Source organism: Brachionichthys hirsutus, chromosome 2 (assembly GCF_040956055.1).
Source record: "Brachionichthys hirsutus isolate HB-005 chromosome 2, CSIRO-AGI_Bhir_v1, whole genome shotgun sequence".
In the NCBI taxonomy this organism is placed as follows: Eukaryota; Metazoa; Chordata; class Actinopteri; order Lophiiformes; family Brachionichthyidae; genus Brachionichthys; species Brachionichthys hirsutus.
The window spans coordinates 5,618,706-5,634,279 of record NC_090898.1 but is presented as its reverse complement, the minus strand read 5'-3'; the positions used below and the strand labels follow the sequence as shown (position 1 = coordinate 5,634,279).

At 40.0% G+C, this 15,574-nt stretch overlaps 1 protein-coding gene across 1 annotated transcript in view; it reads left to right on the top strand.

Annotated features, from left to right (window-relative positions):
- ubr4 (ubiquitin protein ligase E3 component n-recognin 4) overlaps window positions 1-15,574 on the top strand; it is a 44,664-nt gene that overhangs the window by 2,603 nt on the left and 26,487 nt on the right. The window contains exons 5-36 of the mRNA XM_068751537.1: window positions 33-178; window positions 399-498; window positions 947-1,088; window positions 1,286-1,410; window positions 1,581-1,705; window positions 1,982-2,041; window positions 2,192-2,382; window positions 2,893-2,992; window positions 3,339-3,476; window positions 3,886-4,003; window positions 5,352-5,390; window positions 7,970-8,157; window positions 8,413-8,569; window positions 8,696-8,781; window positions 8,887-9,056; window positions 9,309-9,588; window positions 9,977-10,109; window positions 10,363-10,442; window positions 10,545-10,673; window positions 10,817-10,999; window positions 11,117-11,239; window positions 11,329-11,558; window positions 11,740-11,858; window positions 11,958-12,055; window positions 12,345-12,502; window positions 12,606-12,812; window positions 12,915-13,016; window positions 13,110-13,210; window positions 13,836-14,223; window positions 14,461-14,524; window positions 14,704-14,895; window positions 15,216-15,286. Of these exons, the coding sequence (XP_068607638.1) occupies window positions 33-178; window positions 399-498; window positions 947-1,088; window positions 1,286-1,410; window positions 1,581-1,705; window positions 1,982-2,041; window positions 2,192-2,382; window positions 2,893-2,992; window positions 3,339-3,476; window positions 3,886-4,003; window positions 5,352-5,390; window positions 7,970-8,157; window positions 8,413-8,569; window positions 8,696-8,781; window positions 8,887-9,056; window positions 9,309-9,588; window positions 9,977-10,109; window positions 10,363-10,442; window positions 10,545-10,673; window positions 10,817-10,999; window positions 11,117-11,239; window positions 11,329-11,558; window positions 11,740-11,858; window positions 11,958-12,055; window positions 12,345-12,502; window positions 12,606-12,812; window positions 12,915-13,016; window positions 13,110-13,210; window positions 13,836-14,223; window positions 14,461-14,524; window positions 14,704-14,895; window positions 15,216-15,286 (4,543 nt within the window). The remainder of the gene's footprint in view (window positions 1-32; window positions 179-398; window positions 499-946; window positions 1,089-1,285; window positions 1,411-1,580; window positions 1,706-1,981; window positions 2,042-2,191; window positions 2,383-2,892; window positions 2,993-3,338; window positions 3,477-3,885; window positions 4,004-5,351; window positions 5,391-7,969; window positions 8,158-8,412; window positions 8,570-8,695; window positions 8,782-8,886; window positions 9,057-9,308; window positions 9,589-9,976; window positions 10,110-10,362; window positions 10,443-10,544; window positions 10,674-10,816; window positions 11,000-11,116; window positions 11,240-11,328; window positions 11,559-11,739; window positions 11,859-11,957; window positions 12,056-12,344; window positions 12,503-12,605; window positions 12,813-12,914; window positions 13,017-13,109; window positions 13,211-13,835; window positions 14,224-14,460; window positions 14,525-14,703; window positions 14,896-15,215; window positions 15,287-15,574) is intronic.

Genomic DNA, 15,574 nt, shown 5'->3' with positions numbered 1-15,574 from the left:
TTAAGAAAAGTTGTTCCTTGCTCTTTTAATAGTGGAAGATCAGAAGGAGCTGCCCAGTGCTGTGAACCCGGAACTTCGACAGAAGGAAGTGCAAATGAACTTCTTCAATCAGCTAACTTCAGTTTTTAACCCTGACCTTACCACCATCTTGGCCTCACCATCAGCAGCACACACGCAGGCAAGTGTTACACTCCACCTATCCTGCTGCCCGTCCTGCTCTCTCATCAAGGTGCAGCATCACTTGCTGCTTCTTGCTGTTCCCTGTTTCGTTAATACTGAAGATGAATTAAAAATGATTACATTTGAATTGTATTTGCTGCAAATGAAATCCAGCTGTTTTTAGACTGTATTTCTTGTTGCAATTAATAATCATAATCATTCATTGTTACTTTTTATAGGCTGAAAGTGAATGCGATGACCAAACTACAGATCAAGCCATTCAGTCCAAATTGAAGAATGCCTTTGTCTCTCAGAATGTTTCAAGCTTACAAGAACTTGGTGAGTGGTTGTTTGATTCCACAAACAAAAGAGATTTCTTTTATATCTCAATCAAACCGAGTTGCTGAATATAATGAATTCTTAAATACATTTCTTAATGCTTTTTTTTGCGTAAATATCCATCATTGTAATCCATTTATTTGTCTGGTCATTAAATGTACAAAGCACAAATACAAGTACTATCAGAGACACGACCGAGATCGGTTCCGACCACCTGGTTGTAAATCAGAATGAACTTAAGTCGGCCAAGTACAAAATGGGATGTATTTTTATGCGGTGGTCTCCAACCTTGTCCCGCAGTGTGGCTGGGTAACAAATGTCTTATGGGCCGGTCGAAAAACGCGCAGGTTGTTACTCTGATAGTATCTGTGTACTATTTCTCTGTGTGAAGCCTCTGCGAGGTCAAGGATTTTGTCATGTAATTTGTTACCATAACTTGTATTTCTAGGTGGGTCTGAGAAGTTGCTACGAGTGTGCCTCAACCTGCCCTACTTTCTTCGCTATATCAACCGTTTCCAGGATGCTGTGTCTGCCAACTCTTTCTTTATCATGCCTGCTACAGTGGCTGATGCCACTGCTGTCCGCAACGGGTAATTTTCTTAAATTTATGCCTTGGATCAGAATATGGCATATTTTACCATCATTAATGTTACATTTCAAATTGTTTTATAGGGCAAGTAATAATGCGTTAACGCATGAGAAACACATGTCGACGCTAGAATATTAGATGACTGGTATTTGCTTCCAAACTGTAAATTAAAAATGTCCTTCATGAAACCACTCCCAGGTTTCATTCATTGGTGATTGATGTAACCATGGCTCTTGACACACTCTCCCTGCCTGTACTGGAGCCACTGACACCAGGGAGACTACTCGATATGACTGTGCTGGCTTTGAGCTGTCTCTATGCTGGTAGGTTAAAGCTTTGAGTAAATCCAACAAGAAAATATTCTGTTTTGGGATTAAAGCTGCCTTAAACCTCTTAGATGGGGCGGGAACAACATCTTCTTTTTTCACTATTATATTTCAGTAGATTTGATTTACATTTGTAACTGTTGCAATTCATGTCGTAACCTGTTTAGGTGTTAGCGTGGCCACTTGCATGGCCATTCTGCAGGTCGGTAGTGGCTTACAGATTCGCTCTGCTTCCACTGCTACTAAAGAGGAGGACTATGAAAATGACGCAGCCACAATCGTCCAGAAATGTGTGAGTATTTTAAGTACAACATTCTCACTGTGTTTGTGTGTTATGAAACGTTGTGAGGTTCCAAACTGGAACCGTTCTTTATCTTGTATGTTGACTTTTGGGAGATGCCGAATGAAATTGTTCTTGATTTTTTTTTCTCACTTTGATTTGTCATTACCTCAAATTGAAAGTTTAAAAGAAAGTCAATGAATGTTGATTGTCTCGGTGACACGTGCGTTCTGATGAGACACAGCATATTTGAAATGGTAACATGTTAAAAATCTGTGTTGGATCCAGCTGGAGATCTATGAAATGATTGGTCAAGCCATCAGCAACTCTCGTAGAGCTGGAGGAGAGGTAAGTGGTAATGCAACAATAAAAACAAATACAATTCCAATATCTCTGACTATAAAATGACTGTCTCTCATATGCTTTCTGATTTCAATGGGGTTTTTTTTTTTTTGTAATAAATGTACATTTATTTATAGTTCTCTATTTTTACTGCAGCATTATCAGAACTTCCAGCTGCTTGGAGCCTGGTGCCTTCTGAACAGCCTGTACTTGATTCTTAACCTGAGCCCCACCGCTCTGGCAGATAAGGGGAAGGAAAAGGATCCCCTGGCTGCCCTGCGTGTCCGGGATATTGCTGCACGCACCAAGGATGCAGCAGGATCACCCAAACTTGGTCCTGGCAAAGGGTAATTAGCATTTAACTGAAATAAGGTTAAATTTCTATCACCCATTAATTGTATGTTTCTAATTCATTAGTAAAGGTTAATGCATTTAAATCCCTGTAATGGCTGCACATTTTTCCAAGACCAAAGACAAGCCTTTATTTAAACGTTTCTTCCTTTTGGAATGCAATTTATTAACTTACTGTACATTTAAAATTTATTCAGGGGCACAAATGGTATATTCTGGTGTCGTAGCGCTTATTTATTTTTTGAAAAAGCTGCACTAGTGTAATACTAATGTAAAACTCAATTAGTTGTGAAACGGAGAGTTGATGGTTCAAGTCCTGGTCCAGACAAAATAAGGAGAATGGACTGGATGTGTGTGGATCGTTTCGAGGGGCCCATAGTAGTTGGGTGTAAATGTAATTTCATTGTGCTGCGTAGTCAATGGCATGAATAAAGATTTCATGTCATTCATTCATTTTACCTTCTTTTTTATTGTCTATTTTTAACGTCTGTTTTCTTTTCCTGAAGGCACCAAGGGTTTGGCGTTTTGTCTGTTATCTTGGCAAACCATGCCATCAAACTTTTGACTTCACTTTTTCAGGATCTGCAAGTCGAAGCTCTACACCGGGTAAATCAGGCAACTAAAATAAACGCACACTATCTTTTATAAATTTGGCAAATATCACTGTATAAATTGCCACATATATTATTATAGCGATTGCAGCCATAAAACTACAGCAGGACATATAAACTCTTCGGTGCTTCCATGACAGTCAATGACATGATTTGATCTCATATTCCATGCCTTATAATGAAGGAGATGCAAACACATTATTTACGGTATTACATCTGCTTTCATACAGTAGCAGTTCAACTGATAAGCTATTTCATGTATCTTGCCAAATATTTGCAAAATGAACACACATTCTATGTCAATTTTTCTCAGTCCAGTTCCTTTGCTCTGTCATCAGCAGGGTTGGGCGAGTGACGGCCCACCAGCCGAGCTTAGCATCATGGCACAGAGCACTTCCATCCAGAGAGTCCAAAGGCTCATTGACTCTGTGCCCCTGACCAATCTGCTGTTCACCCTCCTCTCCACCTCCTACAAAAAGGTAAAGTCACTACATATCTGTTTTGCATTTTTGCTTGTTATCGTTTGTTACTATTGCGAATAGAACTTTTGCTTAGAAGAAAACAAATGATCAGGAAATGCTGTGCATGAATCAACTGCCCTTAGTTTAACACGTTTAGGATTTACTTTATTTCATTTTGATAAATGACAATTTTCAAATGTATTGGTATTTTAAGAGTGCAGTGTGACTTTCAAATGAAAATTTGGCATCCAGAAGTGTAGAATACTGCACTGGTAAAACAATTGATAGTAACACAGGAAAGTTGATTCTCAGTAAAAGACACAATGGTTTGTTTGTCTGGGTTCTAATCTAAATGAATGAAAAGAGCGTACCGGTAATTGGAAAAAATAGAATGGATGATCATTTCGACTGTTTAAACTTCCATCAGGCTTGTGTTCTCCAACGCCAGAGGAAGGGCTCAGTCAGCAGTGATGCCAGTGCTTCAACAGATTCAAACACCTACTATGAGGATGATTTCAGCAGCACAGAGGAGGATAGCAGTCAAGGTACTTTGTCATTCTGTATTTACTTCAGGAAGCAGCTTGTGTCTGGAAAAATAGTTCCCCTGGACAAAAACATCACTTAAAAAATAAAAAAATGCATGCTCTATTGAGGATATACATTTGATTGAAGTTTATATAAATTTCAATAAAATGTATATCCTGAATAGAGCGTGCATTTTCTTTATCATCAAGTTCATGACACACAATAAATGTAGAGGTTATTACATCTGCTTTGATATTTCTCTTTTTCTTTCTTAAAAAAAATAAATCACTGAAAATATTTTACCATAAATTGAAGTTATGTTGAGGCCTCATGTAACTGGCTTTGATGGAGTGACATTTACACTGTGTTCAAATGAGTGAGTTGATATCCCAAAAGCTTTGCTTCATTCCTTCAAGCTGTGCCTCAGATTTGTCTCCTTGACATGGATGTAGGTGCGGCAGGTCGACACATGTTTGTGTGTGATCCCTGAGCTTGTGACTGTGCTGCGCCATGTCATTGGAGCAGCAGTATACAGGAGGCCTGCAGTGACTGCCTGTGTCTAGTTTATTATTGCAATGAAAAAGGCTGGCACAAATAATAATGGAACATTTCATGAAAAATCAATCTGCTGGATCCCCAGGAGTCAGTGGATTTTTTTTTTTTTTTTTTTTTTTTATAAAACAACTTCTGTGTGTATTAATATTATATTATTGTATACAAATTTACCTTTTATTTAGTCAGTTATAGCCCCTCAAAATATATTTGCATGTGTTGAAATTTTGAAAGTCACTATAAATATAGAAATAGATGATCAAATTTGTTTAGACTCAGGAGGAATGAGCCGAGTATCATCAAGTGGGTAAAAATGAGATGTTTCATGTCCTATAACTTATTTTCACAAACATCAATCCCACATGGCGATATGACCCTTTAAATTCTACTCCACATGTGCTGGCAATTTATGCAATGTTTGATATCGTGATACGGATATATGATATAGATGCTCAATTGGATGAAGTGCAAATTGCTATGAATTAAAGCAAGTATTTGATTTTAAATTGTGACACCTGGAAATGTCATGTGAATAAACTCCTGTACTTAGGAAGGGACAAGGGTTCAAAAATGCCGTCCTTTAAGCCGGGCCTGTAACTGGGAGGATAGTCATAGTATGAAGGTAATGTTTTGCAAGGCTCCATTAAAGGTACTAAAGTTACAGTACAAATTATAAGTACCGGTAGTTTCTGAATAGGTCAAGTTGAAGCTCTTTTCGGCATTGGTTGATTTTATATGCGATGTCCATAATGTTTACATTTTTCTCCCGTCATCACAAAACGACAGTGTAGTTGACAGTGTCCACTATTTCACCAGAGAGAAGACAGGAGAAGACAATTGCAGCTTGTGTCTCAGGTCAGCAGTTTTCTGTCCTCAGGTCAAAGACTTGATGTCCACGTCACTGTCCTGGTTTCATTTCGTTGTCTCACAGTTTGGACCCTAATAGCATAAACATTGACGGCAGCTACAGATGTAAATGCTTTGGCGAAATAGCTTCGATTCTGAATGGTGTTGCTGCTGGAATTGACATGAATAAGATGTGTATTTTATGTCAAAGATTTCCATCTGTTGCTCAGAGTGATTCAAAGGATAATACCAGTGGGGTTGACATGTGTGTTGTTTTGTAATCCATAAGAGCTGGGTAATTTACAAAAAATAAAATCTGATTTTAGCGTTCAATATTACCTTCCAAAAGAATTTGTTGAGAACGATTCCCTCGGTTTGTCTTTAGAAACATCAGACAATCATCCAATCTGTTCTACTACTACGTCCTTTCTGAGCTTAACTCAAACTATTACGTAGTTGTTAAACCAAAGTTTAAAACCCCCTATTATTAAATATGCATTAAACAATTTGTATTCTGGGATAAATATTTCAAATTATCTTCATGTTAATACTGGATCATGTGACCTGGTTTTGTCATAGCTTGTCTACTTTTCCAGTTATATATTCTAGCTTATTGTTGACTTTACATTTCCTCACAACGCATGTCTGAATATGTCTTCAAAAAGTGTCACGGACCCATGTCCAAACAGTGGTATTATTCTAGAACATGATAAATGAAAGCTGTGCCTGTAAATGAAAGGCTTAAATCACTGTGCTGCAAACGGAAAGGTTATGTTTTATGTTGCATGCAAATGTGAATATCAACTTAAAGTGATATTCTTCTAGCAAGGAAAAGGTGCTCCGTGTTTTTGTATTGGAAGTAACGTGAGGCAGCTTGTAGGGGTCACTGCTCCCAAGAATAATCATGCAAGTGTGCTACTGTCAGCAAGAGCAGTGATGAAAGATGGACCAACCCTCAATTTAAGAAGTATTCTTTAACATTGTGGCCGAGAAACAGATCGGGTTGATACCTGACCTAAAAGTAAGTGGAGTTTTGGGACTTTTCTTGTTGACTGTCCACTGACTGAAAAGTCATAGGAGTGTGTTCGAGAGCATGTCGGTCTCAAAACTGCCGTTATTGTCATAGAATTAGATCGGCAGATGCCAACCATTCTCACTTGTTTCCTGATTTCATTGGGTTTATTCAGATGTCAGGAAGCAGATTTATGGTGGAATGATCAGTGAAAAAATGCCTTCTGGTTGTTTTCCTCACTTCTTCTCTTCTTGGGCACTGATTTTTCTTTTGGCTGAACCGATTGCTTTCTCTCTCCACTAATATAACGTGTTCATGTGGCTGAAAAGCAGAGGGCTCACCGCTGATCCAGCCGGCACCGACGATGCCCATCACGGCGTGATCACATCACAGCGCTTTCTGTTATGAAACCATGGAGCAGTGATGCTTCTGTTTGAAATATGCAACTTCCCATTTGAACAAATGAGACCTGTTAAAGTGTAAACCTTACTTGCCACTACTTGTTTTTTGTCTAATTTTCAGGAAGACAATGACGTGTGTGTGTGTGTATATATATATGAAGATAGAGGCGCTATGTAAATATTTATAATTAATAAAATTATCCATTTTAGCAATGTTTTCACAAACCTTGAAGGTGTCCAGAACAGTACTTATGTTAAAGATTGTAGCTGCGTGCATCTGAAAACTATTGGTTCTCACAATAAGGCAGAAGAAGGGGAAGGATTTTAGCAATGAAAATGTGGGAAAAGAGTTTCAAGCAAATTCAGTAATAAATGAATTATTTATCACACGACTGCGTCTTGCGTGGTCAGAGCGCCGGACACTTGTCTGATAATTAGTGGTTCAAGTCCCAGTCCACCCAGTCCACATGCCAATGTATCCCTGAGATGCACGTACTATCCGAGTTACGACTGAGATCAGTTCCGACCACCTGATCATAAGTCAGAATGGACGTTTGTCGGCCAAGTACAAAATGGCAGTGCAGGTACAGTAAATTTAAAGAAGAGTTGCTGCGATGATACAGTAGCGGCCTGTAGTTACTAAGTGTAGCGCTGGGAGATGCTGCACAACTGTTGTACACGCTGCCGGACATGTAGCGCCCTCTGCTGTGCGTAGTTGCCAGGCATATAAACATTCATGATGGACGTAGTACGTATGTACGTGAACTTAACCCCGACATGCTTCCGAGGTGCCTTGAGGGCCACCTATTGTTCCTTGGATGGATCAAATGCAGAGGAAATCCTTTCCCTTCTCGGGGATCAATAAAGTATATAAAAAAAATCTAACAAGTTTATTGCAGAAGAAAAACACAATAACTGGGCATTCCCTCATTGTCATGTGTTTTCAAGAATAGTATGAGTTGTAAAATCCTTTAAGTGGATATTCACTACCAGGATGTCGCTATATGTTCACCTCTCCAGCTTTTCACTCGTACACCACCTGCACTATGTTGTTGGAGTCCTACACTCTGTTTGCATTGTTACCTGTTGATGACGCCATTGCTACTCCATACATATCTAAATGTTTTGCATTCTTTCTCAGAAGCTAATGTAGATTATTTGTTATTATTTCACAGATGACGACAGTGAACCCATCTTGGGGCTTTGGTTTGAAGAGACTATTTCGCCCTCCAAAGACAAAGTCGCTCCTCCACCACCACCCCCTCCACCACCTTTGGAGACATCTCCCAGACAGAAAAGCCCGAGCAAGCAGAATCCCAGTGAGAATGGGAACATTTTAGCTGGCCGTAAAGACCCAGAACGGGTGAGAACCAGGCTTTCCACAATTATTACATAATTCGTTGTTTGTGGTTACTGAAGTAACTTCAATATTTTGTACAATTGTTGAAATCTCTTCCCGTCAACTATATAAAAACAGCTTGATGAGATGGACACGTCATTCCTCTCATCGAGGATTGTACAGCACTACTCTTTACACCTCTTTCTACGAGCTAACAGTTCTTAATTGTTTCATTTTGAACATGACAACCCATCAACTCAAATGTTTTTAATTCTACAGTTCCTCAGTTTAGCCTCCAGTATTCTGAATTTCATCACCACCTCAATGCTCAAGTCCAGGAACAACTTCATCCGCAACTACCTGAGCGTGTCTCTTACAGAGCAGCACATGGCTACACTCGCCAGCATCATCAAAGACGTGGATAAGGATGTCAAAGGTATGCTTTAAAAAAAAGATGCTTATTATGCAAAATGTATTAAAATGTATTGTAATATTCTTTTGCTGTCTGGTTTAACCACTGACAGTTAATTTTGCAAGGTTGAATACGTTTGTTTCTTTACAGGCTCCTCAGATGAAGTGTTCTCCTTAGCGCTTTATCATTTCAATCACACCCTGGTAACATCGGATCTTCCATCCCCAGCCCTGCAGGTAAGAGGAATACCAAAATGTCTATGATTTACTTCAATAATGATCATATTATTCATGAATCCTATTAAATGCTAGACTATTTATAGTATCTTATGTTCTTTGCAGAGTACCCTTCTTCAGCAGTTGGGCGTTGCACCTTTTTCAGAGGGTCCCTGGCCTCTGTACATTCATCCTCAGTCATTATCAGTCCTTTCCAGACTTCTCCTCATATGGCAGCATAAAGCTAATGTGCAAGGAGAACCAGATGTGCCTGAATGTATGAGAGTCTGGGAAAGGTACGGGAGCAGCCTCATTTGATCAAAATCAGACATGAGTGAAAGTGCTATTTTAGACTAGAACAATATTTGAATGTGCATCTATTAGATAATAGAGCAACATTTTTACAGTAAATCTTTTTGCAACTAATGGATTACTGTTTTAAAATGTACTTTTTTAAAGCATGCGAGCAAACTTATGCAAGCAGTCAGTCTGTTAAATTTTTTGACCCATATTTCCTTTCTACATCCCATCCTTTCCTGCTGTCATAGATTTTTGGGAACTTTGAAGCAGCATACTATTCAGACTTCTGTTCATGGAGAGGACGACCTCAATGTAGAGCATCTCCAGCTCCTATTGCTTCTTTTCCACAACCTGTCGGAGCGAGGCCGGCGATCCGTACTGACGCTGGTCACCCAGAGCATCACTGAAGTTGCACAGAGCAGAGACTCCCAGCTGAAGGCAGTCCCCCTCAACCTGGCACGCTTGTGTCTGGTTTTTGATTACCTACTGCGCCATTACTCCAAGGCGCCTTTGTACCTTTTTGAACAGGTGAATTGCTTATTTTCTATTTAGTGGTTGTCTGATTACGATGATAAAATGTGCAAATTCTATGTGATTCCATTTATCGATATTTGATCTTTAATAATAAAAATAAAATAGCTTAAACTTGGACACAGGCTCATCTTGTGAGTTGGACAAATTAGGATTTTCTTTTTTGGCATAACACAAAAACTAGTCAACAGTTTTTATAAAATGTCATACTAGACAATTAAACCTGCTGGAGTTATTTCACTGTTGTGCAGTGCTGCGGAGAAGGGTCTGAATTGTGGCTCTGTTGTGCAATCTCTGTGAAAAAGGGGCTTTTGGATAAATGTGACTGTGAAGCAATGTGATTACAGGAAATGTAACTTTTTTCTACCATGGCTTGTATTTGTAGGTGCAATATAATCTCCTCACTCCACCATCTAGTGGGCCAGGCTCCGTTCAGGACGGTGGTAAACGCAGTAGTCTCCCTCTTTACTACGGATTCAAAGAGGTGGAAGAGAACTGGGCCAAACATTGTTCGACAGGTAAGATGAGTGAAGGAGAATAACTTAATTCTCAGTTCAGACCACGACAGAAGGAGCATATTCGCCATATGTTTGGAACGTTGGTGTGGAAATTAAAACATCAGCAATGTGTAACAATTCGCTACATTTCAACTCAGAAAATTGCACATGTCATTGATAATTCCGTTGGTTTTATTAATTGACTGTGAACAGAATGAAGTTATTTTGGCCCTTGATGAGAAAATAATGATCTGTTCATGCTTTTCCACCTTAGATTCAAATTTTCAGCCCAAATTCTACTGTGTTCTGTCTCCTGAGGCATCTGAGGATGATATCAGCAGGCTGGACAGCAAGGTGAGACTTGACCTTGAATAAATCATTTTGTGTGTGTGTTTTCTTTCTTTCTCAATCCTTGGGGTTCACTGCATTCAAACACAATGTATTTTCTCCTCGTAGGTCTTTCCCAAGCTCTTTAGCGGAGCAGTTAAATACGATGAATTGTATGCATGGCTCATCTCACTCCTGGTCGCAGGCTCTGAGTTTGACACAGCAAGAAGACAGGACATCAAGCCCATCACGCCTATGGTGAGAATACACTGCATGAGAAACCATGGAGACGTTCAAACTACTAAGCTTGGATGGCTCTTTGGCTCTGCAACAGACTTGAACCCGTATTCCAATAGAAATGGATTTAAATACAGCCCATGTTTTTGTGCCACTCTGCTCAGGAGGCATGCTCCCTTCAGTATTATTTCCTCATACTGTGGAGGATCCTGGGCGTATTGCCACCTTCGAAAGCCTACATGGAACTGCTAAAGACTGGATGCAATGATCCCAGTGAAAGTGACATTCTACACACACTGCGATGGTCCTCACGTCTGCGGGTGTCTACCTACGTGAATTGGATTAAGGTCTGGAGACGTGAACAATATATTGTACTGCGCTTAAATCGGCAATGTAATGTCTTAATTTCTGTTTTCATTCTTGGTTATTTTGATTTATGACTATGCCCATGTCACTGCTGACAGGAAAACCTGGTGAAGCAGGGAATGAAAGCAGACCAAGCAGCCTGTCTGGTTGAGATGACAGCTGCAAAGTGCAGCACTGTGAAATACGATGTGGAGCTAGCGGAGGAATACATTGCCCGACAAGTAATATTATACCACAAATCAACAATGACAACTCTGAATGTGGAGATCGACTGCCATCTGAAATGAATTTTGTTACTCTTTGAATGCAGATTTCTACCTTCTCCAGTGTGGACCCAAATGCTCTCCTCCCACTCCATCAGTTACCCTCCCTACAAGCCATCTACACACTGGATGCAGTCATTTCTAAAGTGCAAGTTTCACTTGATGAGCATTTGTCCAAGGTTGCCATTGAGGCAGACACCCACAAGTCATCTGAGATCACAAAGAATCTTCTTCCTGCTACATTACAGCTCACTGATATTTACACTGCCTTTACAAGGTGAGAGCAGGACCTATTCAATTGCTTATTGCTTGATCTTCACGATGAAACAGAATTGCATCAAACTGCTCATGGTTAGCATGGATGCCCGCTTCAAGCCTAAACCCCATAAAGAGAAAATGTGTTAACAATTCATCCATTTATTCTGAGAAAATAATACAATCATTTTTTTAATGACCAGGTCTTACCTGCTCATGAGCATCCCAGAGGAAGGGGAGAACAAGCTCACTGATGCCAAGCTCCGAGGCTACGCTGCAGTTCTGTCCATCGGATCGACCCGCTGCACGGCGAACATACTCGGTACGTGAAAAGATTCTTTCAGACTAAAATTGTTAAGCAGTACATTGACTTTAACTTTTCTGAACTCGCACTGTTTAAACCTTGATTTGAAATTCCCAGGTCATAGTGTTATGCAGAACTTGCCATCTGCTGTGCAGACAGTATGTGAGACTTGGAACAGCGTCCACACCAATGAATTTCCCAACATTGGCTCATGGGTATGAGATTAAAGTTGTTTAAAGCTTGAAGTTGCTATTTTTTGGAAGCATTTAATTTTTAGTAGGCAAACGGCGAGCTTCTTAGGACGCCACTAACAGTCAATATATCAAGTCAGTTTTTATTGTCAGTCACAAAACCTTATATGCTAGAAAGGACTTTAAAACTCTACACTATGTGATGTTTAAATTACATGTTTTCGCACAATCCACTCCTATTCCAAATATCTGCAGTGACAAGATGACAATCCTCAGGTATGCGACTAATGGCAGGATGTTTTTCCTTTGTCAGCGAAATGCATTTGCCAATGATACCATTCCATCGGAGAGCTACATCACTGCTATCCAAGCGGCTCACCTGGGTACATTGAGTTGTCAGTCCTTACCTCTCGCTTCTTCACTCAAGCACATTCTGCTTTCCTTGGTTCGCCTCACTGGTGACCTTATCGTGTAAGTTCTTCTCCAGTAATATTTAAAATCATTGAACGTATTACCGTCTGTGCGTGGTAAGTTACATTTATTCAGGGGAAACCTTTACCATTTGTTCTCTCAGCACGGAGGAGCTGAGTCCTTCACAGATTGTGCATACTTTGTTACCGCTCCTCCTGGAGAGTAGCACGGAGAGCGTGGCTGAACTCAGCAGTACGTCATTGGAGCGCATCCTGGGCCCATCGGAGTCCGATGCCTTCCTTGCCCGTATCTATGAGCGTTTAGTGACTGGATGTTACAACATTATTGCCAATCACTCTGATCCAAGCAGGTGCGTCTAAATTAAATCAGAATACTGTTAAATGTTCTAGTCGTATTGATTTTTATTTTGTTTGAGCCTCATCGTTTTAATCAGCCTTGATCTTTTTTTTAGTGGTTTGGATGAGTCTGTACTTGAGGAATGCCTTCAGTACCTTGAAAAGCAGCTTGAGAACAGTCAAGTCCGCAAAGCAATGGAAGAGTTCTTTTCATTCAGGTATTTGTTCAACTGATGAAACAGGCAAAAAAAAATAAAAAAATCATTTTTTTAAATACATGCCTGTTTATTTTGTGCTCCTTTTTTGTCTAGTGGTGAGCTCGTCCAGATAATGATGGTGACAGCCAATGAAAATCTGTCAGCAAAGTTCTGCAACAGGGTGCTGAAATTCTTCACCAAGCTATTCCAGCTCAGTAAGTTTACTGTGGTATTTTCAAACTTAAAATCTGGAGTTTTGCTTCAGATGGACTTGCATATGAAATTTGATCTGATTACATCTGGTGGCAAAAATGTTCATACAGTAATACCTCGACATTTGAGCGCTTTGACATACAAGTGTTCCGAGATACAAGCCAGCCTGCAAGCAATATTTTGCTTTGAGATGCAATCATAAATTTGAGATGCCAGCACGCTTCCAGATGCTGACACTACAATCAGCAAGATAATAAAATATATAGGTATATATACTTTATATCTCAATGTCTTTACAAAAATGAATTCATTTTAGTTATACTCACATTTCTTCAGTAGATTTTGCTCCAATCAATCAGTATAATGTAAACGTAATGTCAAGGTATTACTGTAGTTATATTGATTAGATTATGGGTGCGAGAAGAAATTAACATTCCTACAAAAATTTGCATTGAGCATTATGGCACCAGGGCTGCTTTCAGACCGTTCCGTGATGTCCTACTGACATTTGAACTACACTAGCACCACAAGTGTTAAAAATCAAATTGCATACTGTAAAAAAAAAACTGCAGATGCATCATGTTTTTCCAGTGAGACCAAATCTCAATGTGATACTTTCATACGCAGCGGAGAAGAGCCCAAACTCCAGTCTGTTATGTCTGTGTGGCTCACTGGCGCAGCTGGCTTGTGTGGAGCCCCCTCGTCTGCAGTCCTGGCTGACGCGTATGACTGCCACTCCACCAAAGGACTCGGAGCAGCTGGAAATAGTGCAGGAAAACCGACAGCTTCTGCAGCTGCTCACCACTCATATTGTGCGTGACAACAGCCAGGTGGGCGAAGGAGTGTGCACAGTCCTGCTCAGCACACTTATTCCCATGGCGACAGACATGCTGACCAATGGTGATGGAACGGGCTTTCCTGAGCTCATGTTCATCATGGCTACACTTGCCAGCGCTGGACAAGGGGCCGGCCACCTACAACTGCACAAAGCCGCTATCGACTGGCTGACTAGATGGTAGGAAAGAGACTTACTTAAAATCAGAGAACTGATTTATTTGGCTCAGTTGCAACAATAAAAGAGTGATATTTAAATTTGATATTTACTTTATTCATCCCAAACAAAGAAATTAGGATGAATTGGCATAGACTGAAACAAGTTGTCATTGGATGACATAACTACAGCTATTATCAAGCAGCAGTCAAAAACCTGTTTCCTGAATATTCATTTAACATTTGCTCTGTTTCTCTGCAGCAAAAAGTATTTAACACAGAAGAATGTTGTCGAAAAAGTGAGCACAAACGTATCCCAAGGAAAGGTAGGTTTTTACGTCTATTTTACCTCCTTGTAGAAAATCCCATTTCTGACTTGATTTTAGTGTCATTTTATGTTAAATACTGACCTACCCCATTTGTCACTTCCAGAACTAGTATTATTTAATCATTTACCATCATCTAATCAATGTATACATACAATATACCCTTTGCTTGATTTCAGCACTCCAGCATGCTGGAATGCTCCTGCCACATCATCTCTTATCTGGCTGATGTGATGAATGCCTTGCGGCAAAGCAGTGGCCAAGGTACCTCAACGCTGCTGATGGAGGGTGAAGAGAAGGCGATGGAAGTGGACTCCGATTGGGTGGAGGAGCTTGCAGTAGAGGAGGATGATTCCCAAGCAGAGGACTCTGTGAGTTTTTTGTGTAGTATTCAGTTCCAAGCCTTAAACTGGGTGGAATTGTAAGATTTCTAGGTTGAAGGGTAGTAGCTATGCAAAGTCAGTAGGTAACCCATTGTTATATTTTAGAAAACTATCACGATGTCCTTACAGTAGTATATGAGACAGATAATCGGTGAATGAAATCTGACCCCTGCAGCCCCACTGAGTGCTCCTGTTTAGTTTGATTGGAGGTTTATGCTAAGTGTTGTTAATGTTTTGCAAATGGCGTGAGGACTGCTCGGTGGGCTGTCCATGTTATCCATTTTGATTTGATTTTTAATGTTTGGCAGGATGAAGACTCCCTTTGCAACAAACTCTGCACATTCACCATTACTCAGAAGGAGTTCATGAACCAGCACTGGTAAAGTAATGTTTATTGTTCATTGCATTTTGAGTTAATGCCATAAAGTAAAGGATGATTGTATGACATATACAAGCTAAGATGAACGTAACAATCCATGCTCTTCTATGCAAACATGTAAAATGTTGTGTGCAGAATTGTGCAAAAGATAGCAACTAACAACCTATGGAAAACTGTTGGGAAGTAGAAAGTCATTTACATGGTCAATAAAAGTAAAAAAATGAGCGTACACTACTGCAATTCCTGTCCATCCTTCCCCTACCCCCCTTATGTCCAACTGTGGAGTTG